The 26,448-nt window shown below is 39.6% G+C and overlaps 1 protein-coding gene across 5 annotated transcripts in view; it reads right to left on the bottom strand.

Annotated features, from left to right (window-relative positions):
* Nucleotides 1–6,971: 6,971 nt before the first annotated feature.
* Nucleotides 6,972–26,448, bottom strand: part of SNX13 (sorting nexin 13) — a 59,492-nt gene continuing 40,015 nt past the window's right edge. For 2 of the 5 annotated variants that reach the window (XM_088653969.1, XM_088653970.1), the window contains exons 16-26: nt 25,770–25,807; nt 24,237–24,306; nt 22,177–22,316; nt 21,312–21,419; nt 19,043–19,153; nt 17,468–17,629; nt 15,578–15,649; nt 13,293–13,438; nt 12,071–12,139; nt 10,965–11,077; nt 6,972–10,691 (exon numbers count right to left, since the gene is read on the bottom strand). In XM_088653969.1, coding sequence (XP_088510095.1) covers nt 10,444–10,691; nt 10,965–11,077; nt 12,071–12,139; nt 13,293–13,438; nt 15,578–15,649; nt 17,468–17,629; nt 19,043–19,153; nt 21,312–21,419; nt 22,177–22,316; nt 24,237–24,306; nt 25,770–25,807 — 1,277 coding nt within the window. In that variant the 3' untranslated portion in view covers nt 6,972–10,443. Of the gene's footprint in view, nt 10,692–10,964; nt 11,078–12,070; nt 12,140–13,292; nt 13,439–15,577; nt 15,650–17,467; nt 17,630–19,042; nt 19,154–21,311; nt 21,420–22,176; nt 22,317–24,236; nt 24,307–25,769; nt 25,829–26,448 lie in introns of all 5 variants that reach the window. The other 3 variants (XM_088653968.1, XM_088653971.1, XM_088653972.1) reach the window with 3 other exon arrangements.

Here is a 26,448-nt window from a genome sequence, read left to right as displayed (position 1 = left end):
GAATTTCTTCCCCCACCCCAAATTGTAGTGTTGACTGCTTCAGTTCAGAATTCCAGCTACCATTTCTCCTCACTATAGTCAGTTGACATTCTGCAGCCACTATGCATGCTTAGTGCACCTTGGTTTTTAGAGATAGTACTTTTCCATGTATAAGACGCCCCCTATTTTTGAGGACTGAATTTTCAGAAAATGGGGGAGATGGCAAAAAGTTGTTGAGCTTTTTTTTTTTGCAGAGGATTGCTCGGAGTTGTTGAGCTTTTTTGGAGCAGGGGTTACTGGGGGTTGTTGAGCTTTTTTTTAGTGGGGAATGCCAAAAATTGCTCACCTGCATGCATCGCAAAATCCCCGTCTGACCCCTCACCGGCAGAAGCTGCCAATTGCCCGCCCAATTGCCGCAGCACCAGCCAATCAACAACACCCATTGACACAGCATCCAATAACAAGCACAAAAGCCGCTGACAGCCATGGCAGCAACCAATCAAACGTCCACCCTATGCACTACCAATGTATAAGACAACCCCCACTTTTTAGCATGATTTTTAAGGGGAAAAAACCTAGTCTTATACCGTGGTGTCTCGACTTAAGAATTTAATCCATTCCGAAGGCACCTTCGTAGGTCGAAAAGCGCCATTGGAAACATGATTTTCCATAGGAATGCATTGGAAATGGAAAAAGTCGTAAGTTGAAGCAACCCCATCTAAAAATTCGTAAGTCGAAAAAACCCTATCTAAAACAGCCATGGTTTCCGTTCGGATGTCGAGAAATTTGTAAGTGTGTGGCCATTTGCCCCACTTGTGAGTCAAAAAATTCGGTTGTCGGGTCGTTCGTAAGTTGAGGTACCACTGTACATGGAAAAGTATGATATTTGTGTGCTTGTCAAATCAAGAATAGATTTGTCCATTCTTGTAGCGCTCACCAGGTGGCAGCATAAGCCTAAAATGTTTCTGCAGTAAACTATCAAATAACTCCTTGCAGCTGTATAAAAACCCTGAAAGGATATGTAATAGAATGGTTAATGCCAAAATGGACTTGGTTTCACTCTCGGCTTTTGTTCATCAGATGGCTGAGTGGAAAAGAAGAAAGAGCACGTAAAAAGAGCTAACACAATATCACAAAAAGTAGTTTCAAAAATATATCAAAATGTAAGTACAAACAAATCATAGAAAAGGAGCAAGATATCCTGACATTACTAAACTATTCATTTGAATGTTAGATTGTCCATATCTATTTCAATATTTAGTTGACCTTTCTAGCTATTCTTAATAATAATATATGTTGCTTTGTGAAATCCCTCTCTGCCTTTTGAAATTGCTGAAGGCTTAATTATTCACATGCCATTAACGTACAAACACACACACAATTTTATTTGTGAGCTGCCGTTCCACTGTTCAAAACATGCTCAAGGCGGCCTACAAAATGGCAAATATACATAATTAGAACGTAACAGAAGTAGTCATTAACAATAAGTAAAGCTTTAAAAAATACATAGCCAAACTGAACAATTTCCACACAAATCATATGAAGATCTAAAATAAAAATATAAGAAAAATATAAGAAACCAACAGCAACAACAGTAACTACCCCACCTGTGGCTTATGAAGGTGTAGCTATATAAGGAGTTGTCACGATGAGTATCTTCACTTCAGAATTTACCCCTACATCCACCTGAGATTTCACATATTTATATTTCTTATTATTGAAGCTGTCCTGGAAGGACAGATCCTGAAGCTGAGGCTCCAATACTTTGGCCACCTCATGAGAAGAGAAGACTGCCTGGAAAAGACCCTGATGTTGGGAAAGATTGAGGGCACAAGGAGAAGGGGACGACAGAGGACGAGATGGTTGGATAGTGTTCTCGAAGCTACCAATATGAGTTTGACCAAACTGCGGGAGGCAGTGGAAGACAGGAGTGCCTGGCGTGTTATGGTCCATGAGGTCACGAAGTGTTGGACACGACTAAACGACTAAACAACAACAACAAAATTGAAGCTGTCACAAAACCAGGGGGGATAGGGTGGAAGTATTTGAATTAAATAGCATGGTTTACAATGATAAAAATATGAATCAAAAGTTTAGTCAAGCATTCCCTCTCTCGCCTCCAATCAGACGCTTAGCCTCCATTCCCAATATCTACCCCCCCCCAACCTCGTCTCCTCTGCTCAAACCTCACAGGATTTCCCCTCAAAAGTTGTCTGTGACAACTAGGCCTTGATGAACTTTCAGCTAAGCCTGGAGTCTTCATCAAAGCCTGGTTCAAGACTCAGGTTTCCATCTCAGACAACAGCAGAAAATAAATATTCTTTCTCTTCCCTGTATGGGCACAGGGTGGAGCTAGAGAACAAGTCTTTCAGAAAATCATTTGTATGGTAGTTGAACACATCACCTGCAAAAGGAAAATGAAAGGAGTAAAAACTGCTATAACAATAATGCTAAAAAGAGACAGAGAAAGAAGCAGGATCCAATAATAAAACTGCTCCTGGGAGGGAAATAGAGGAAACCCTGGAAGAAGCCCTCTCCAAATAAATGTCGTTTTGAAATCTGTGGCTTAAAATCAGTGCATTACCTTGATTCAAAATGGCCTCCAGTTGCATTTAAAAAGCCTGCTTCTTCATCTCAGGAGCCATCATGCAGAAAAGGGCAGTTCTGCCAATGGAGGAATGTAGACAGGGGATCCCTTGTTCATACACCACATAGAGTTGGGATGAGCAGCGAGGTAGACAAGTTTGCTGGTGATACTAAATTGTTCAAGGACAGCTTCTTAAAAAGCAGAGACATCACCTTGCCAACAAAGGTCCGTATAGTTAAAGCTACGGTATGGTTTTCCCAGTAGTGATGTATGGAAGTGAGAGCTGGACCCTAAAGAAGGCTGATCACTGAAGAATTGATGCTTTTGAATTATGGTGTTGGAGGAGACTCTTGAGAGTCCCACGGACTGCAAGAAGATCAAACCTATCCATTCTGAAGGAAATCAGCCCTGAGTGCTCCCTGGAAGGACAGATCGTGAAGCTGAGGCTCCAATACTTTGGCCACCTCATGAGAAGAGAAGACTCCCTGGAAAAGACCCTGATGTTGGGAAAGTTGAAATGCCAAAGAATTGTATTTGTATCTGATATCAGCCGTTTTATTTTCAATTCCTTTCCTAACGATTCCTAGCATTAGGAATTGAAAATAAAATGGCTGATATCAGATACAAATACAAATCTATGGCAAGCCCACAATTCAAATGCTGAGCACAGCTCTGGCCATCTCACCTCATGGAGGATATTGTAGAGTTGGAAAAGGTTCAGAAAAGGACAACAAAAATTATCAAGGGGATAGGGCAAGTCCCCGTGAAGGAAGGTTTCAACATTTTGGGCCTTTTTACTTTAGAGAGAGGGGGAGGAAGAGGCAAACATGATGCAAGTGTATAAAATAATACACAGGACAGAGAAAGGGGATGGATAAAACACAACATACCATAAGAACTAAGAGGCTTCCAATGAAACAGAGTGATGGGAGATTCAGGACCGGCAAAAGGAAGTATTTCCTACATGCAGTGTGGTCAAGCTATGGAATTGGCCTCAACAAGAGGCAATGGTGGCCACCAACTTGGATGGCTTTGAAGGACTGAAAAAATCCACAAAGGCTTATCAAAGGCTACTAATCCTGATGGCCATGTTGTACCTCCACTGCCAGAGGCAGTATGTTTCTGAATACCAGTTGCTGGAGAGCCCCAAAGGGGAGGCTGCTGTTGTGTTTAGGTCTTGCTTCCCAAAGGCATTTGGCTGGCCTTTGTGGGAACAGGATGCTGGACGAGATGAGCCACTGGCCTGATCCAGCAGGCTATTCTTAAATACCTTGGGGCCTGTTTACTTGATGGAACATACTTCCTAATATACACACACCAGAGCATTAAGATTAGCTTGAGGACCCTGTCCTGCATCCCACTGGTGGGAGTTGTATGCTATGTTGAGACATGGGAGAGGGCTTTCTCCACTATGGTGCCTCCCCTTGGAGGCTTGTGTGGTGCCAACACTGGTGGCACTCTGGCCCCAAGTAAAGACCTGGCTGTTTACTCAAGCATTTGGGGTTGTTGATTGCAACTTAGCATCATCTGCTCACTGCCTGATTATTGCTGATTGTATTATGAATCGTGGGTTTAATTGATGTGTGCCTGGTGCCCAAGATACAGGGCAGGTTAGATTTTTTTTTTATAATTATATTTTATTAAGTTTCAACATTTTAAACATATAGTCAAAACACAATTTCATCTTTTCTCTTATTTTTGTGGACTTCCCACCCCCTTTTCCACGGAGTTGCTGTTCTTCCCATTCTGTTGCACCCTATCTTCCATCAAATCACCACCAAAATATTATAACCTAATTACTTCTGTTGCTCATAGCTCAAGTCCTGCTCGCGAGTTCAGCATACTATATTTCTTTAGTCAAAAAAAGCATCCATTCGCTATAAAACACTCATAATTAGTTTTGCTGTTAATTTTGCCAGTTCAGCATAGTCCATTATCTTATCTTTTCTTCTTTGGTTGGAACTTCTTCCTTTAACATTATTATTATTATTATTAATTTCTGTCCCTATAATCCGTAACAGGTTAGAACTATTTTAATTAACTAGTGAACTATGGTACCCAAGATTCCTTTTGTGAACTAGGATTGCCAGCTTCTTGCCCAGCAATGGTTTGTACATGCTCCTAACCACCAATCAGGACTACAGACACCATTTCCCCACAAGTCCTGAGGTCTGTGTTTGTCCCCTGCTTGTGATGGGACAGAGTAGTGAGAGTGCCCCTAGCATCATTAAACCCTGCCAATCACTAACTTGCCAGAAATTCTTTTTTTTAAACCATCATCACACCTGAGCAGGACAGCATGTAACATGTAAAGGGCAACTTTGTGCCAATGAAGAAAGAATCGAAAGCTTGCTCCCATCTCAACCAACCATCAAAATGCAGTAGTCCTTTGCTGCTGACCTCAGCGACGTTTCAGATCAATCTTGGTGACTTCACAACCTTAAAATTTCACTTCAAACAAGTTGCTCGACCTTTAGCAGGTGCTCTCTGGCAAAAGGTGCTACCGGGCAGTGTCAGCTGCTGGAATTCACATTTTGGAGCTGCTCTTCCCATTAGATGGGCGTATTGGATGATCAAAGCAAAACTTCGAGGTCACACCTCCATCTGCTGTGTCTCATAATAGGATTATTATTTGTGTTGTACCCATGAAATGGAAACCAAATAGCTCTTCAGCCTTCAGAGCAAGCATGCATTGGAACCTGGCTGTTAGGAGTAATGTAGACGCGTTGTCGCCATCTGCAAAACGAATGTACTCTGGTTTGCACCCTAAAGGTTTTCTTTATTGTTATGATGATGATGAAAAATTGTATAGTTGGGACGGGAAAAGATTCTGAGACACATTAAAACTATGCCTACTCTATTTCAGAGCTGAAAATTGAATACCCTCACGGAGAGAGATAAGATGCTGAGACAGCAGAAGGGCTACAGGTTCAGCGCAGCCCTGTTAATTTGCTTGGCTCAATGGCTGGGGCCTGTTAAGCCCTTGATAACACAAATGGAATGTGTGTTGTATAACCCTGGACAGCTGGAAGGAGAAAAAGGCCAGTCACAAATTAAATTAAGAGGTGTAAAATGCCGTGAGAAGAAAAACAAATTGAGATGGCGAAAACAGGTGCCAACTGACATTTATTCCATATTCAGTCACACTTTCTTTTCTCACTGTGTGATTAGCAGCTAAGCTGAATTAGGGCAGATTTCATGCTTCCGTGACCTCCATGAGCACCCGTAAAGAAAAGGGGAAAACACCTGCAGGTAGATGTTTTTCCAAAGAGCTAAAACAGTAAAATCCCCAACTACTGTTGAACTGGCTTGGTGAAATGCTACCCGGAGTGAAAGGACAACACTGTGTTCACATGGAGAGATTAAGTCACTGGCTTAAAACACTTACGTACTTTAGTAGTTCTGAAAAGATCGTTTCTGGTGTATTAAAATGTGCACAGAATATAGAGAACAATTTTCTTGCTTCTTTCATTTGCTCTTGAATTACTTCAAGAGCATCATGAGCTCTTAGGAATGGTTTATTTAGGTTCATTGCTGAAACTGTGGAGTGTCCAGGTTAGCACTGAATGGTGCAGAGAGGAAGCTGGCTCTCATATTCAGAAAAAGAAGTACAAAGTTTTTCATAAAATTAAGTTTAATTGTCATGCTACATAAGATAGGGAACTCCTGATCACTCATATTCACCAGCTTGCATTCATAATAATTTCTTAATGATCACTGATCTCTCACATACGCTATGGTTATGATCCAATGTACTCTGTAATCTAAACACATAGGATGATAACCATCCTCAAAGTACGTACACTGATTTCAGCAAGTCTACTCTTAAGTAACGTTGCATGTCATCCATACTGGTTCCCCCGCCCCCAATGAATTTCTTTCTTTCTCAGGACCAATTTTACTACGGTAGATACCTAGGTAAGAAAAGAGCTACAATAAACATTTTTCAAGGGGACAAACAAGTGACATTTTATTAACTTGATACTATGGAGTTGGTAAGATTAATGTGAAACAGCTGGATTTTTTTTACATATAAAGTAGAACAATAGTTCTTGCATGCAGGTCCAGCTGTTGTGAAAATAAAACCTATGGGGGGAAACCCCTATCGGAAATTGTTGCACTAAAGATACACAATACTTTGTGGAAGGTCTGCTATTATGTATAGCTAATGTGGTTGCATTGCAGGTGCACTGAAGTTTTAGGTTCATTAAGTTTTCTTACGACACATTTATTCTAAATCAATTGCTATTACACTTATACTTCATTCGGTCCAATAACTTTTTAAAAAAATCTCCTTTATTTTGTTCTCCTAAACATGTGATCACCATTGCAAAGATCTCACTGCAGCAAATCTGCTATTTCACATGGGCTACAGTCAAATTAACCAAATAAGACAAATTCCAAGTTTTCTTGTTAATACTTTTATTAGTGTACTTTTCTGAACTTCTCTATTGGACAAACATAATGCAAACTCCAAATAAAAACTTAGAGTTCTTAGCCGTCAGAAAGAGAGACCATGGCATTCCAAATTTGTTTTCATTCTTCATTAAAGAAAAAGGGGGAAGATATTGAAAGAACCATTAGGCACACAGTTGACACATACTGTACAATGATATGCACAAGTCATTTATTTAACAGCTATATTCAGATGTGCTCTTTAGATTTTGCTCCTTGCAATGTAAGAACCATGCTCATTCGAGCACAGAGAAGTAGGGATTTACAAGGAGTGACAAACCAGACTTTTAAAACAAGTCCTTAGATAAGCCAACACAGCAGCAATAACAGAATATACATTGTTGGTTAAGACAGTATACCTTTGATCTCAAAACCTTAAAAACTTTCTCTCTTTTTTAAACAGTTATTCAAATACACATGCGTTACAGGAAAATATTGCACTAAATTAAAACTGAGGTTGTGGAATTCGTATTTTACTTTTAAAAATTATTACACATTCTGGTAGCATTTAAAATTAATTGTTTAGTCATAGCAAACACCAGAGGCAGAAGCTTGAGGATGAACCATATGAAATATTCCACCTTACTGTTCATTCTCTCTCAATTAAGGCTAAAATTAAGTGCATTTTGCTGGACAATGGCACATTTATTTTCAGAGGCTGGTCACAGCATTCTCAGACCAGGTCACACCTGGCTAAGTATCTGCTGCATTTACACAATCAATTCCGGGGCGCTTTTAAATAACACAGGGGGCTATAGTTGAGATGATGTGAATGGACAACATGGGAACAATGCATAATAACTAATCAGGAGGAAGTGTACAAATTGACTGCTCCTGTCTACAGGCACGCTCTGAAATTAAATATAGATGGAAAAAACCCTTTGTGCAATAATTGCATTCAAAGAAACAACACACCTTTGTTTCATTCACACATTTTTTTGGATATGTAATCAATTTTAAAATTCAACAATTGAACATAATTCTGAAGTCTAATGTAGATGGCCCAGGGGTAAGAGATACCACATACTATAGATTGCTATTCATTTCCACTTTGAAGTATTGAAAATTAGACTCGAGTCATATATTGAGGCTGTATTACGACCTGTATTTTGGCCTGCCTTTTCTCTTATTATCCAATGTTTCACAGGGATTATATCATTCTACTGTTTTAGAAGTCAAACTGGGAAGGAATAAAGGTCATTAAGAGATGGCATTGAATAGTATACCTGTGTAGACCATTCAACTTCAAATTGCAGGTCATGCCTGTACACTGAAAACTAACTTTATAGGGAAAGACCAGCAAGCTTATTTCATCCCAACATGATGGGTTTCTGTTCTACCTGCAGTGCTTTTTAAAAAAATCAATCGTGCAAGTCCTCCCCTGCAATGTAAAGTAATAGAGTCCAGACAGTTCTACTACCTCAATTAGAATTAGGCCACAGACTGAGGAACAAATCTTAAGGTTTTTTTTAAAAAAAGTGTGTGTATATATGAGAGAGATTCATGTCAATTGCCACCTATATTTAAAAGCATTGAGGAGGCTACAGAAAGAATACTTCATACATGTTATCTTAAGCTGTTCTGATTCTGGTAAAAGGGAATTACACGTATAGTATAGATCTGTAGAGATAGGGGAGAACAATTGCACTTGAAGACATGCATACTGTAATGAAGATGTAAAAATCTTTTTCTTTTTTGCAGTTTTGCCATTACTGAGTAGGCTTCACAGCAAGAATGGAATCCAAATAAGGATAGTGGGTAGGGGAAGGGCTGTAGACTTCCTTGTTCATGCCTTAAAAACACATGTATTTCTTGGATACCCTCTCAATAAATATTGCTTTTTCTCTTTCGAGGTTAAAGCCATTTTCTCTTGATTTTCCCCCCTACATTGGAGGACCTGTTTTGCAAGATCTTTAGGCACTGCATTTATGCCCAAACCTGAAACACATTGTTTTTAAGTCAGCCCTGTTGAGTAAAATCAAATGTGTTTAGTATCAGAGCATTAAATGACTACTATTTGGGATATTTTCTCGGGATCTTAAACAAACTATATAGTAGACTATTAAGGGGATTATACATAATGCTTTGAAATTCCTTGATCATGGGAGGTGCTCATCAAGGAGATTCGGGAAAAGGAGATTCCAAGATAATTTAAGGCTCAGCAAAAGTAGTAAATTATTACTTCATTCTCAATTAGACATTATGTCTGGAAGTAAAGAGGATAGACAGGGGGCTTTGTGTAGAAGAAGTTTATTTATTAAAATTTTACATTATGCAAAAAATAAAAAAGATTGTTATTTAAAAAAATATTGTTGTTGTGTCTCTTATTTTCATATATACACTGTGGTGCATTCAGGAATTTGCAATTGTTTGCATATGACTGTTCAATGAAGTCCAGAAGACTTATGTCAGTAAGAAACCAAGTCATTTCTGCAATTTTCCTCTTGAGGTGAACACACTTAAATAAAGCTAAGGGTGACAATTAATGGCATAAAGTAAAACCATTCTGATAATAGTTTCTTAATGTTGAGAACGTTGTATTTTAATTTGCTTCTGTTTCCTAGCCCCCAAAACTCCTAATAAATAAATGTGATAATCCAATTTTTTTAAACATCTGTCCTTCCCTTCACTAAGTGCTATTATGAGCCTTTCTTCTTTAAAAATTATATGCAGAATACAATAACTGTTATTGAAGAGCAAAACAAGACCACTAAGCAGGCTAATTCAAACCAAGATGTTTTTCTTTATGTGTACCCACCCGGACTAAGTAATAAAACCAACGAATATACTTAGTTATTTATTATCATCATCATTCTGGAAAGGGAAGCTAACACGGCTTTCGCAAATATTACTTCAACCTTTAGTTAGCAAATGTAGTTTGGGAAAATAATAATTTTTTTCAGAACCATCTGTTCAAAAGACTTCTTTCATGCTAGCTCAACCACTTCAGAGCTGCTCAGTGAGACCTACAAGGCCTCAACAGTCATAATGCAAATCAAATTGCACCTGATTTTCACATTGCACAATCTCCCAGTTCCGAGCAAAGCAGCCAAGTCCTCCATTGCTATCACCACAGTTGTGCTTTACTTATTACTCAACTGACACAGTCTAGCACTTTTCATTGCTGGCAATCATAGATTCCGTCAAGAGTGGAAGGAACAGACATTCTTACAGAGTGGGCTAATATTCTTCTCAATGTTGCATGAAGATGCACCAAATCATTTAGACACATGAACCCAGTTCATGGTAGTGGTTGCATAAGAGGAGGAGGATGAGATGAATGATTATCTCGTATGGATGCATTAATAATCTAATATGTGACACTAAAAGACCGGTGCAGAAATAACAGCATGAGAGTTTTAAGCCCCAGAGAACCTGCCCAAGTCCTGGGCAAATGGACACCAACTTAAAAATCTGGAGTGTCACCTTTTCTGTAAAGAAGGCGCTTGTGTAGATTGCAGTCTCTGCTTATATCGCTGCATCTGCTTTGAGGGTGAATGCAGTTTTTTGAAGAGTTCAGGGAATTCATTTGCTGGAAATAAAGTTTCCAAGAAGCCCTCCAGAAAGACGTATACCATCCTCTTATTCAGCTGAGTATGCTGAAACATTTCAAAGACTCTGAGAATGCCTTTCCTTGTAGTCTCAGCACCTAGGATATGCTTCAATTCATCTAGACAAATCACAAAATGATGGTGACAGTTCAGTAACAATTCAATCTTCATGTTTATTTGCTATAAAAGTACAAACTCTTAAAATGTTCAAGAAAATAACTATCATTCCCTAAATAGCCCTCGCATTAAATGCAAGGTTGCAAACTTCCTTAGAGAAATAGTTTCTCAACACTGTTCACATGCAGGCAAACAAGACTCTGCTTCTTTAAAACCTATGTGACACATCTAAGGACATTTTCCAATTCGGCTCAAGGAGAAATAATTTCACACACCTGGCATCATCCCTAGTAATTTTGTTTTTCCAGCAATTCTCGTTCGCATTCTAATGGCATTGTCTCTGCGGGGAACAGTCTCAGCTAAAATTCCATTGGGCCAAAAGGCATCTCTGTAAGCAGACAAGTTTACCGGTTAAAATAAAAATCAGGTTATAGATCTCCTCTGAAAACTCAAAACACATATTGCACATGCAAATCTTAGGTACTATATTAAGACCTCAATATTAAAGTGGCCTCTCTAGATTAGCTGGTGTGTTTCTTCAGATCCTGGTTATACAACAAGGATGATAAACCTGGATCATTGACCACACTGGCTGTGGCTAATGAGAACTGGAGTCCAACAACATTTAGAGAGCCACACTACCCTGGTTGTGCACGATTGATCACAGTCAGTGATAGTTAGCCTAGACAAATGACTGAAGCCCACCAATACTCACCAGCCCCAGCCAGCAAATCCAATCCACAAGGATGATAGGAACTATGGTCCAACAACATCTGGAAGGCAATAGCTTAGCCACTGTTGCTGAGTGTAGACTTTTCAGGTGCTTACTTGCTGACCAGAGCAGAATAAATTAGGAGGAATAGCACTATGCTGGAGGCCCAGTGCCAACTAGGCTGGATGTCACATGCAAAGACAGCTAAAGCTATCTCAACAAATAAAGATATTAAAAGCCACTAGTGCAAAGGAGAGGAATGTAGAAAACTCCTAATGATGTCAGTTTAAACTTTCTATGGGAAAGAGAAGTTAAACTAACTGCTACAAAACAAAGCTAGAAAACATACAGCATATACTGTAGGTATAATTCACTGTATAAAGTTGGCTTGATTCCCCCTGTAAGCAGGAAGGCTGATAGCAAGATTGCATTAGGCAGATTTTTTTTGTACATCTATTTTTCAAGTAACTTAACATATTTGCAAAGGAGGCTTTCTACAGAGACCGCCTATCTAGAAAAGGTTAATCATCTCTTTAAACCTAGCAGAGAACGGGGTTCTCGTGAAAAATAAGAATAGTTGTCAGCTAACATTGTATAGATGTGAACAACAGGAAATATTGGCAGGAAATATAAATTGCTTTGGGTACAGCATGTGTTAAAAGTACATACCTGAAACGTTTAACTGCATCTGCTACTTGTTCAGGAGATGTCATCCAATCAACATGATCTACTATTTTTCTGAAATTAATGTGGGCATATTGCTTTAATATATTGTATTCTTTAAAATTGAATGCAAGAAATAAAAGAGACAAATCTCATGTCCAACATTCATTGATACAACAGCACCTGAAAGGGTTGGTAAGACTTGTATCTCTGCAACACTTATATCTGCCAAATACATTTGTGGGCCTGGAAGGGTAGGTAGGAAAGGAGAGCACACAATTTCTCTAAACAAATTTGCTGCTGTTTTAAATGCTTCTATACCTTCATGCAAAGGTGCCTACAGCAAGCTGAGTTTTAAGGGGCAGACTCCAGAACCTTCATTTTCCCCCTATGTATTTCACAAAAGTAATTATATTTAACATATGACTACCCAAAGAAAAACTGGATAGTTGCAAAGTATACAGCACCGATTGCAACCTCACAGGAAGTCCTAAGGCTGCTAAGGCTGTTTTGCATGACATGGTAAGCCAAACTCAGTAAGATTTGTTTTTGGCTCATGTTTGGTGAGGAGAGAGCTTAGCCATGACTTAATCTACCACAGGACAGCAATAAAAAGGTCAACGCAGAAGCACAATGACTGCAAGTTCCTCTCTGACAGATAGCCTGCACGAAGACATAGTTTGACTTACAGTGTCATCCAACCAGGCCTGAGACTAACTCAATGCCAAATATTAAGCTTCACAGCTGAGCAGGAAATTGATCCAAGGTGCTCACCACATAAATGCAGCATTCAATCCATTACCCTACCCTACCTAAGATACATGAGGGTAGGGTGGGAAAGGAATTGTAACTTTCCTAAGTAAATATTGGTAATCTCCCACAAAGGCACACTGGATCCAGGTGATATGTTCAAAAGCTGACCATGACTACCTGGGTTCAGTATGCCATCATGCAGAAATGCCCATCTAATGGATCTGTTTTGTAAGCTGGCTGGGTAAGGAAACAAGACAGACAGCAAACACTGTCTGGAGGAGGGAGGGAGGGAGGGAGGGAGGGAGGGAGGGAGGGAGGGAGGGAGGGAGGGAAGGAACCATTTATTGCACCCCAACAAAAATTAAATCACATCATGTTTTGCCTCCAAAATGAGTGCTTAAAAGACAAAAGTTTTTCACGTGTACTTCTCAACTTAAACAGGTATTATTGTAATTATAAAGAAGGAAGGCAGTACTTATTTATTGTATATCCATGCATTGCTCTAATAAGCTGCTGAAGCAAGTTTTTGATATTTCGTCGTAGCCATTGATTTCTCTCCTTTAGATCAAAGATTTCATCCATGAGTAGCAGCATTATTTTAAGAGGAACATTGTCCTCCACCTATAAAATGGGGTGAAAAGGTTATTACTTTTTGGAAAATGAATGAATCTTCCTCATTTCAGTAATGCATATCAGAACTCTGAACAGCTTGCTTTGTTCAAAAGTATGAAACTACTGGAACATTTCAGCTCAAGCAAATACACAAGGTTGGATCAAACACAGTCCTTCTTCAAAGGAAAGGAGTCCTGCACATGAAAGTGGTTTGATCCAGCAGATGCTTCCACAAACAAAAAGGGACAATTTTCATGGAGTCTCCCTGCACCATCTCCTGCACTGTTCTTGAGGGTTCTCAAATCCAATGCAGCAGATTTTGGGAGAACAAGTAACCCATTCATGTTATAATTACATTAAACATGAAAGCAACCTGGTATTTACATACTACAGATTCTACCCCCATAGATACCCTGGAGTTGAACCTTTTGTGGCATATTTTTCAAGGTTAATATCAATACTTGGAATAGGACCCAGAGAGAGACTGGAAGCCACCACAGAAGACAAAGCAATGAAATAATGTGTTTATATCTGTCAGTCCTCATCAATAATTTGTCAACAAAGTGTACAAATTTAGCTCATAGGGCTTCATTTCAGATTCCTATTTTTGAAAGTTATAGCCTAGGAACAGTAAATCATATTTAGCAACACTTTTTTCTATGAAGGACAAACAGAAGAGATCAAAATCGAAAGGAAAAAGATGCTCTATGAACTACTGGCCCCTTGGAATTTTTGACTTTTTTCAATGAACAGCATGTTACAAACTGAATTTGCATTATCAGTTTCAGAAATCTTTTGCTGCTCAGTATGGGAGGTTGTTATTTGAAGAGAAATAAGTCCGAAGCACTCCTGAGAGTGTGGAATCGGCTGAATGGCCCTTGGGATGCTACACAGTGTCTTGGTAGCTCTTAATTTCAAACAAAACTTTGTGGATCACTGATGCACCCACTGTGTATCTGAATATTACAAGCTGACTAACACATTCTTCGGTGACATGAAAACACTGAAAGATGCAAACCCAACCATATTTAGCATTTGGGGGGGGGATATTTTGCTTGTACATGAATATGTAGAATCTTCACACTCCCAATACTAGCATGATGCACCATAAATCAAAATCAGTAACAGCAACAAAAGAGAACTGAATATAAGCTCTTTCTGTGATGATCAAAACAATGAAAACATGAAATGCTCCTAAAGAAGGGGGCGGGGGGATTTGCTAAAATCATAGCAGCAGACAGTATTCAGATATACAGACTGGAATGCTTTGATGTGGCAAGAAAAAGATGTGAAGTGTAGAACAGGTGCAGATTTATGACCATGACAAATCTGCATATAATCAGTGGTAATCTTATGGTCCTTCTGTCCTCATTAAAGATAAAAGATTTTTTTGAACTGATCTTCACATATTTAATCAGTGTTTCAAACAAATAAGAAATTCCCTAGTTTATGAGAACACCAGGGACATAGCCTTTTAATATTCACCTTCATATTCTTACATACACTCACTTTGGAGCATTTAATAAGAAACTCAACTACATCTATGACCAAAGAAGTTGTTTAATGTTTTGAGGTCATGGAACTATAACAAACTCTTATGAAAATGTAGTAAAGGAAGTTATCCATTTTTTTAATAGAACTGACACAGACTTTGTTGATCATTTGAATATTGTAGGAGTGGGACACACACACACACACACACAAAACACACACACAAAAACACACACACAAAAACACACACACACGTTTTATAATGAAGTTTTATCGGGATCCAAAGAACTATTCAAGTAGATTTGCACGCTTTGCACAAGGTCACATTCTTTTAACAGGAATCCCCCATGTGACATGGCAATCAGGCTTCAAAACTTAGATTTCCTATACATTTTAAATAAGGCATGAAGGTTGCTATCAAAGGGCGATGGGAATCCCATGAAGCATGCTGCCTTTCAGCTTGCCTATAGTTGTTCTTGGGACCTCAACTAGAGGACTTTACATATTTAGGCACCACTGATTCACGGTAATACCATGGGTAAACTCTAGAGTGTACACATGAACATGTATGTGTATAAAAGTGTATAAAAGTGTATGTGTATAAAAAGTGTATGTGTATAAAAGTGAGGTTAGTTTAAAAGCAACTATCAAACTCACATTGTCTTCAACTTGTGCTGCAACACGGCAGTGCTTAGGATCAACGTATGTCTTCTGGATTAAAGGAGGATCCTAAATCCCAAAGAGAAATTATTGAAAGCGAGAAATAGTGATTTAAAAAAATCCTTTATAAAGCCATAGAATTCTGAAACTCAATTCAAAACCAATCCTTTTATGAACTTTAGTTCATAAAATTTGAACTTTTTCATATTTTATTCATAAAATACTTTTAACTGCTTGATATAAAATCTGCTAAGACATAGTACTGTGAAACTGCTTTAATAAAAATCCAAAAAAAGTATTGTAACAAATTAAGCTGCATTATGAGTATCTAATAGTAACATGACAAAAAGCCCAACTAGCCTGCATTCTGACACTTATCATTTTATAAGTAACTTTTTCTTTGGGATTTGTTTGTAACAATTTATAAAATATAATGGAAAAATAAGATTTGCTTTTGCTTAAATCTCATATAACATAAATAGTTTATGCTTCTAAAATGCCTTATTCCTAAAGGCATAAACTACTGCTTAATCTGCATTTTCATATTTTACTTTAGTCCATTTTTAAAGAAAAGGTTCCAATATTGTTTATTACTATGCAGGTGCATTTTGTTAAAGGTTAGTAAGGCCCTACATTGCTGACCTTAGAACAGGGGTGGGGAAACCTGTGGCCTGTCGGAAATTGGCCAAGCTATCTGAAACTGATGGGAATTTGAACCCAGCAGCTTCTGGAACGCCACAGGCTTCCCTGCCCCAGCTCTACAGCAATATTTACACAATTAAAAAGGGGGGGGGAGAAAAGGGGAAATCGAGATAAAATACTCATCTTGCATTGTTTTATTTTAACTTTACACACTTGAAATATTCCGTTTTGGGAAAGATGCATTAATGTGTGACACAGCAGAAGTGTTGGGTTAGCAATGGCAAGGCTAAATGGAATAAATATATTTTATTCAAGGGTGGGCAAGGGGATTGATGGAAAGCAAGGTCTGTGGGGGGGGGGATGGGAGGAAAAATTGCTTCAGACATTTGTCTCCCCTCTCCAGCATCTCTAGTGTACGCATGGAGCTCTTGATGCCCACATGATACTTGATGCAAGCCAAAACTTAGGCAGAGCATCGTGTGAGCACTGAAGCACTGAAAAGCTTTGGGCTGCAGCCAATAAGTGGGAATGTGGGGAGGAGACCTATGTTAAAATAAGCCTAGGTGTTCTGGTAACTTAGTAAGGGTTGCAAAGTTGGCAGTATTTGAGGAACGTGCTGGAGCACAGACAGTGTTCTGAAATTAAGAACGAGAGTGTGCATTTTCAGTAGTGGCCCACCCTAAATTAACTAACATCAACATCAGGGAGCTTTACATGTCTTTTGAAACAAAACTACCCTATACAGTGATGTCAGTGCATATTCAGCAGTATATTGGTAGGCCAAAAATGATTAAAAGAAACGACAGATGCGCCATTCGTGAAGAAGATGGCCCACGGTTGCCAAGCGCTCTGTTTAAGAGAACATTTGGCAACTTAACAATCAAGCTTCTCAACTGATGGTAGCAGCTGTATTAATCTATGTATCTGAACCCACAGACGTTTCACTCACTCTGCCACATTTTACAGTGCTGGCTTGCAAGTATCACTAAGCCATGGTTTAACATTACGTGTATAAGGTGAAATGACCCCAAGCAAGATTTGGGTTTGCACAGGGTCCATGTGTCCAGAAGGACTTTGGCAGGATTATGTTCTTATGCACTCCTTCCTAGGTTATTTTTTTTCATTCTTCCAAATAAAAAGAAAGGCATAACTGTTACCTCACACTTTGCCTAGTCTGATCATGTTTAAATGAGGCGGCCCAAAATGGAACCAAGTCTAATGTGTGTTACTTCAATGCATTCTTACCTTGAAAAATGATTGCTTTATGTCTTGTCCCAATCTTTCTGACATTTTGCCCATGTTGTCTGACATTTTAGTCATCCCCTCTGCGAAGCTGTCAGGGAAGGACTTGACAGCATTTGAAACATTTCTCATAGAGTTACGCAGTGGGTTTACAAATGTGTCCATCTGAAGAGGAAAACATTTACCACGATTGCATAAATCTATGAGGATATGACTCCAGTCATCCAATAATGTGTGTTGAAAACATCACACTGTTTTGGAGAGCAGTAATACAAAGCCATTACTATGAAAAAATATTACTGTGTTAATTTCAGGCATCAGTAAGGCTAATTTTGTAAAATGCATGGCCTGACTTTGAAAACGATCAAAACCGAGAGAAATGTCATCCACAGGGATTTGCTTTTGTAACATTACTATGCAAAGTACCATGTTTACTGGTGCTGAATAATATTAATGGAATGGAAGCTAGAGAGCTCCTGCTCAAGCAGAAGACATCTCCACCCACACAGGGGGAGGTCTCAGATTTTCCCCTCCTGTTGTATGTATCCCCCCAACCCAAAGTTCATACTGTTCCAAAAAGTCCCAACACCCTTAAGAGCAGCTTTTTGGGAAGCTGCAGCAAAAAGAAGATGAGAAAATAAAAGGGAGAGGAGGGAGAGAGAGCACGCTAAATTAAAGTGTTCATCCATTGAAGTGTACACACTACAGCTACTGAGGATAATAGACCCTTGCCCTTAAACCAGAAAAATGTTATCCTGTGTGCATTTATTTGTTATTTTGAAAGAGTAAGATTGGCCAAACAAGAAAACCACACATTTTTAAGTGGCATGCAAATGAGCTGATAGGAACTGCACAAACCATGGCGCAATATGAATATGCACTAATTTAACTGTTCTGTTCAAATGAAAAAGTTTAAGAACAATAGGGATTCAGTCTTAAATTTAATTTTTTAGACTAGCACAGCAAGCTGTGCCTAATTTATAGAAATGAATTGTGAGGGCAAAAGGGGTAAGTAAGCATGTAAAATCTGCAAGTTGATCTACTTCAAGCACAATTACTAAACGATCAACTTTGACAAAGTGCTGCATTTTAAAATTTGGTGCTTAGCTCCTTTTGCTCTTTGATGTGAAACAGCCTCAAAAACCAGCCTTAGAGGGAGACATGCATTCTCTCTTTTGAGCAGGTGGTTGGAGTCATGAAGCATGTGGTGCCTGGAATGGGCAGAGGATTTCAGGGTAAATAAAAGGGAAGGGATATTTACATCTTTCAACACTAGGTGCATCTCAGGCTTGATAGCAAACTTATAAACAATACAGAAACTTTTTGTATTACAACAATTCTCTTCTGCAAGTTTGGCTTCTTTGCTGATAAATAAATGCTTCTGTTTCAAAACAACAACAACCCCTTACTTGCAAACTACATTTATGCCACGTGTCCATTCATATATAAATCATGTAATACAAGCTAAACAACAAAGGGCATACAATATGAACAACAGATTATATTGATTGATTGTGCACAATGTTGTAGGACAACAGCCATCACTGAGCCCTGCTAGGCAACAGATAATATTCTTACCTTCCGAGCAATCTCTCCCTTTCCTTTACTGTATGCCTTGTTTTCCAAGAAGTCATACACACAGTGTATTAAAGCTGGATAATATTTCATCACTTCAGGAGTTAACAAAAGCTAAGAAGTAAAGGAGGCAGGTAATTTTGGAAGGTGCGCATTTAGATTCTGAATGATAAAACACTTTACAGCACAGCAGAAATAAGATGTTTTAAATGCTTTTGCATAGCTCCTGCTCCCTAAAATAACTAGTAGTCCTTCTCCTAAGCAGAATTGGCCAGTTCAGTCCGCAAGTATGTCTGTACATTTATTCCAATTCCGTCTAAAAATATAAAGGTTACAGGAGTACCTTTACTCTCACATTTTAAAGGCATCTTCCATAAAAGCAACTGAAACTGTGCCTAAAAGTAGAATTGGTACTGACCTCTATGGTGTCATGGGGTCACTGGATTGGGCTGCAACACCACTTTGATCACGAGGCAGGACCAAAGACTCTTTGGGGAAGTGGGTGGCTCCCAATCAGTTTTATGGGCTCCCAAACAGTTTAATGGACTCGCTAAGCTCAAACACTCATCAGAGTTTCAGGTAGTAAGGAAATAAAAGATGCCCGGTTTCCCCTTGAACAACAGGGCATAGAACATGTAAGAAAATGAAGAGGCACATTGCAGTCCATATTAGGGAGTGGCCCCACTGACGCCATGATGTCAGAGACCTACACTTCAGGTCAGTACCAATTTCTTTGAAGGATAGTGAATGGAAAGGAAATAAGATAAAAGGTCTCACAAAGTTATGAAGGAATTGTAGAAAGAGGGAAAAAATAGCTTGAGGAAATGTAAGAAGAACAGAAGCTAAAGGCGATGTGATGGCTTTGATCAAGCAGCAGCAAAAAAAAAAAAAAAAAAAAACTGAATGGAAGCCACCCACTTTCCCAGAGTCTTTGCTCTTGCCTCATGATCACGGTGGAGTCAGAGCCCAATCCAGTGACCCCATGACGCCACTAGAAGATTGTGACATGTTTCATACCATCAAAAAGAACTACTATGCTTGTAAACACTTTCAATTGTAACATATCAAGTTATCATTCACTGAGGTCCAGCTCCGGGGGACTCAGAGGGCAGTTCCCTCATTGGAAGAAGTGAAGTTACAGGGAACCAGGCAGAGGGCCTTCTTGGTAGTGGCGCCCACCCTGTGGATCGCCCTCCTGTCAGATGTCAAGGAAATAAACAACTACCTGACTTTTAGAAAACATCTGAAGGCAGCCCTGTTAGTGAAGCTTTTAATGTCTGATGTTTTACAATTTTTAAATGTGCTGTAAGCCACCCAGAGTGGTTGGGGAAACCCAGCCAGATGGGCAGAGTATAAATAATAAAAATATTATTATTGTTATTTCTTCCCCATTATAGTCAATGGGGAACCATGCCCTCCCAGGCTCTGGAACCAAGGTGGCCCTCTGCTTAGTGTACCCAAGATGAAGCACAATGTTGCTCCAAGCTAAGATAGCACACTTTCTAGGCCCTTGAAGTGGTTTCAGAGCAGATTTTCTTTCAGGGGGCAGCTCTAATTGGAAACCAGTGCAGATGTTCTCAAATGAGCGTAGTACCCTCAGACAGCCATGATCTTGTGGAAGCCCAGCTGCTAAAATCTTCCAAGGGCACTTCACAAATAGCTTTAGAATACACTGCAATAGTTCAATCTTAATTTATCCCAGGCATGAGTGTTACTGTAGCTAGGTTCAGCCTCAACAGAAGCTGGCACCGAATATGAGACTATGCTGAGCAAAGCTTCTCCTGGCCACAACTGCTATCTGAGCATCCAGTAGCAAGGCTGGATCCCCTATGTTATATTAACATTACCTTATGTGCTTCCTTCGAACACTTTTTTAATTTTAGAAACCAAATCAGGTTTCCAAAATACTGAAGATACCAATATCAAAACATAATTACTATTACCACAATTATTAATAATTTCTTCATCTTCCCCAGCCACAACAAAACATGTCTCTCCTGTATCAATCTCTACAGCCACAGGAGGCACTGCAACCTGCCAACAGTCTGAGTTTGACTTCACCCCAAAAGCGCACTCCTCCACTGTCTCCAGAAACAGATGGGTGCCCCAAAAAATAACACCAATAATCTGAATGCCTTGCAGCTATGCTAAACAATTTTGGATACAAATATTAGCCCTTCTGAGTTATGAACTTTGCTGATTTTCAAGAGATCAAATTAGGACAAAAACTATTAATGCACACATAATGAAAAACTTGAATATAACAACATACCTGCAAATATGCATTTAAGTCATTCTTCCTTTTTTCTAAGAAGTCTCTGTCCATGTTGTTGAATGTTTTTTTACCAGGAAGCTTTAACATACTTCCTAGATTTTCAAACTAGAAAAGAACCCATAATTTTTTTATTTTAAATATATACCTAACATCTACATCCAAACTGAATTACTATGTATTCATTTCATAAATACATTTTGGATCCATTTCACATGCAACACTTCCAATCTATTTACTTTATTTAAGAAATCAGGAAGAAGCTCCCACACTCACCCCCAGAACTAACTGTGATGGGAAACACCTGGAATGTTACATCTGCACCAATGCTAAGAATGTTGAGCATCAAGTGGACAAGTGAACAACTTGTTTCTAGACTGTACCACTTCGGGCTAACAATGTGGGTTCATGCAACTGAATGCTCAAGCATGCAGGATAAAGGACCATTAGTCTTATCCGTTTATCTGTGAACACAAGATACCCTTTACATACAGGAAATGAAAATGTCAAGGATAGATTTGGCTTGGGTTTCTCCCTGACACATTCTTTTTCCATATGTGTGTGAGCATACAAGATACTTCTCTGCACAGTAATGTGATCCTAAATATCAATTCTGTAGTAGTATGAGAACCTAGGAAGCTGCCTGATACCAAGTCACACCATTGGCCCATTTGGATCAAGGGTAGCCAATGTGATGCCCTCCAAATGTTTTATTACAATTCCCATCGTGTCTGACTACTGGCCATGCTGACTGAGGCTGATAGGAGTTGTAGTCCAAAACCTCTGGAGGGCAGCATGACTCTTAACTGGCAACAGCTCTAAAGGATTTCAGATGGGGGTCTTTCCCACCCACACCTGGAATTACCTGCTCAGTAATCCTCATGTGGAAGTCGTGGAAGTCACTATAGCGACGATATGTTTTCCATACTTCATCACCATTTGGGGTTCGACGACGAACACTGATAGCATATAGCGCGTATGTCTTGCCGTGGTCATTGCAAACTCCTGCCACAGTATATGGGTCATAATCAGCATAAACTAGCAATTTAAAACAAAAAAAACGAAGGAAGAAAAAAGAAACACAAAAGAGGAAGGCGAAAGGGCAGAAGAGACATGAAATGAAGAGATGTTGGAAATGACAGGAAGTGGAGACAAAACGGACATGCAAACTGAGGGGGGGAAACAAACTGCCTTGCTCTGTGTATGAAATCATAACATCCTATAATCAAGAGATACTTCAGCAAAATGTTTTTGTCTAGATCAGGGCAGTCCAACCGGCAACCTGAGGACTCCATGCAGCCTTCAAGGCCTTTTTGGGTGGCCCTTGACAACATTTGACACCCCTTCCGACCCTTGTGCTGCCTTCCCAAAGCTGGGTGAGCTAGGTGCTGAGCTTTCGGAAGGAGGCGTGGGGGGGTCTGACAGCATCCTAGAGTCCTCCAATCTCCTTCCCAAAGTCTAAGTAGCACCTTCCCAGCTTTGGGAAGGAGGTGGGAGGGCTCTATTTGTACAACCAAATGCTGTATACCAGACTAACAGTATATGATGCAGCTGCATACAAGTTATTTCATTCATTTCTGGCAGTGAAATCACATAAAAATTACTGAATGGACGCAGGCATAATAGCATCTATAGGCATCTTCCCACTTGTGTACGACCAGCATGAGTGCCCCAGCTGACATGCACACTGTTTTCAGTGCCAAAAGGGGGGCAGAACAGGAGAATCCCCACTTGCAGCAGCCAGGAAGGGAAATCCCACGTAAGTGATGATTTGCCTGTAATATTAGACCGTTTAACTTACAGGCATGTTTCAGTTTCAATTTTAGGCATATTTTCATTTCAAGCTCTTTTTATTTTGTAATCCAACTTACTGCTAAGGCAATCTTTCCATCAATAATTTCTGTTTGTGAAATTTGTCCTTCCATGCACCCCTAAACATTCCTACAAACTTCTGAAGCAGATCTGGGGGTGGGGGGGGTGGGGAGACCCACTGTGTAAGTGGACATCCTTGTTACTACAACACCCCCCACAGATTCAACACTTTAAAAAGAGTTCCAAATCACAGCTGAAAAAATGGCTGCTAGTATTCATGCCTGGAATGAAAAGAGCTGTTCCCATCCCTCTTTATTGTTTAAGAAAAATATCTGAGTGTGCTATAATAATACAAATGTTTGCTTAATATAAATAGAAGGTGAATGTTAGATGTGAACAAATGAAATTATGGTGCAATACATGCAATTTAATGGTGGCATTATTGTACATTAAAGGAAAATGAAACAAATGCAGTCTTATATTGAATAGTCTAAGGCATTCATGGAATTTCAACACAACTAATCACATTTTAATAATACGGGGGGGGGGATCCCAAATTAGAATGGCTTAGGAGTCAAGGAACTCCAAATAATTCCGTAACCCCAAGAAGCCTGTAGGCTTGCCTGGAAAACTGTTTTAAAACTAAGGAAAGTTTCAAAAGCTATTGATAATATGTTTTGAAGGGGTGGTGTGGCAGCTGCTCAAAGAAAAAAAACTTTTAAAATCTATGGGGCTACATCAGGCATTCCCAAACTGTGGCCCTCCAAATGTTTTGGCCTACAACTCCCATGATCCCTAGCTAACAGGACCAGTGGTCAGGGATGATGGGAATTGTAGTCCAAAACATCTGGAGGGCTGAAGGTTGGGGATGCCTGGGCTACATCAAGCCCCTTCATGAGCTTTAAGCAGTTCTTTGTTCCTGGGGTTTGTGAATACCAATAACCACACCAAGCAGGCAGAGATCATGAGGATGAAAACGTTATGACGGAAAGTATTTAGATTTAAAAGAGGTACATGACAGTAGAGTTTATCAAGGTTTATGAAGAAAAGTAACACAACAGCCATGATAGTATGACCAAATATTGAAAGAGAAAGCATCACTACTGAACTCACCGGTATCTGAAATATATGCATGTAATTGTATTGATTCATCGGCAGGCACATTTAAAAGATCATCCAATGACTAGAAGAAGAATAGCCACAGTCACAATTTTAGCAAGAATGAGGAACTGCTTTGACAAACCAGGAGCCAATATTGTGCAGCATTTTATTTCTGAAAGCCTACAGTGGATGCCTCTAGAACTTTGCAAGCAAGGATAAAAAATGGTGGTCAAGCCCCATGATTGTCCAAGGCACCCAGTATTCAGATGTATACTTTCCCTGGATATGGAGGTTCCACTTAGGTATCACAGCTACAAGTAGCCAATAGACCGATCCTTGAACAATTCCCTCCTAAGGCTGGTATCTAAATTGTAACTTACAGCAGATCTACACAATACTGAGAATGAGGTCTTCATTTGGAATGCAATCACTTGAGATTGTAGAGGGGAAACCGTATTTCTGGATACTTTCTAAGTAAAAAAAGAATTCCCTCCAGGCAGTAAACTAGCTTGCCTGAAAGAAAGGTTAGCATATCCCTCTCCTTGATATGTTAATAAATTAGCTTCAAAAAAAGATCACTAGAAATAAAAATTTAAAAAACCCACCAGCATCAATTAAATTTGCTTCTCATTAATTAGATAAGTAAAGCTTCAGTTACATAATCTCCCAATTAAACAATTACAGGTGTCCCCCACTTACACGGGGATTGCATTACAGGTCCCCGTGGGCATAGGTGAAATCACATAAAGTGGGGAGCACCCCACTTTAATAGGGAGAATGAATGGGGATGAGAGCGAGAGGATGAGGGAGAGGGAGCGGGAGAGAGGCAGATTCACCCGGGGCCACTGCCCAGCTTGTCCCGAGCTTACAAGCTTGCCTGCCTGCCTCTGTGTGAGCCAGTATGCGCAGTAGCAGCCGACAGCCGTGGAGGGTGAGGGCTGAGAAGGGTGCCAAGCAGAACTGGTGCCAGGATGGGGGCATGGATGTGCAGCAGAGGTAGGGAGAAGGTGCCTCCCGCCCTGCTTCTTGTCGATCAATGGCAGCAGTCCTGAGCAAGATGAGGCCTATTTTGCAGTGGCCTACGTAAATGTGGTCACATATGTGTGGGATGTGGGAGCGTGTCTGTAGTTTGAAATGACAATAGAAAATGCTACCCAAAAAATGTTGCTACGGTTTCCCTGCAACTATCCTTATCTTTGGCAGAAGCCCAACATAAATTTAGGTGGGTGAAATTTTCCTGGCCAGGATAAAAATTGTAGGAAAGCTTCAACTAATTTCTGTTAAGAGTCAGGAGCAGGGGCAGAAAAGGAGATGCCAAAGGATACCGTTGTCATAGCTATGACCTTTCTCTTATTGATATCCTCACTACTTTTTGTTACTGAATGACACCGCTATACAACCTCCTGTATGTTTTCCCCCTGTCAGATAAAGATCCGCGGATGGCAATCTTTATTTGGAAGACAGCACAAGGAAAGAATCCTGTTCCCCCTACCCTACCCCACCTTGCTACTGCCGCCAACATTACAGTTGAAAAAACACACTTACCAAATTAATGCTGCCAGTCGGAGAACCATTGAATGATTCTGTCGAAATAGGAGACAGAACTGTACGTCAAAACGTAAATGTTTAAGCAAGTTAACATGTAAAGTGTTACATATTAGGATTTCTTCCTGAATAGAAAGTGTAAACTAAAATCTAATTACAAAACATTACTGATATCCACATAGTTTAACTTAACGATGAATTTTAGGCTAACCTGAAAATTGCATGCATCACAGTATTCCTAATTAGATTAGAACAAATATGGTAAACTCTTATTAGCAGGCATGCAAGTGTGGCCCTAATGTTAAAACTTAAAGGTATTACTAATCCATACCACTAGGTGGCAGCAAAGCACACTTGTTATTTATCTACTACTATCATATATGGTAATATTACCCAATTTGACATATTAATAAAATCAGGAATGGTTATGGTAAAAAGTTTAATGACTTCCATGCAGTAGAAGTCTTGGGTTGCAGATACACAACCCATCAGAGGAAGGCATATAACCTGGAGGAGGGGAGGGGCCCCACAGCTACTGTAACTGTTCTGCAGGTTCTAGACCTATAGACAGCTGCCTAGAGGCTATAAGCATGTGGGCATGTGTATCCAGAGCACTGTGGAACCTGCTGCAAATAGAGTTGCCAATAGAGTTAACTATCAGATGTGTGTCTTCCTTATC

The sequence above is a fragment of the Zootoca vivipara genome, chromosome 11 (assembly GCF_965207765.1).
Source record: "Zootoca vivipara chromosome 11, rZooViv2.hap1.1, whole genome shotgun sequence".
NCBI classification, from domain to species: Eukaryota; Metazoa; Chordata; class Lepidosauria; order Squamata; family Lacertidae; genus Zootoca; species Zootoca vivipara.
Note: the sequence above shows the minus strand (reverse complement) of the source record. Positions and strands in the feature narration are given on the sequence as shown.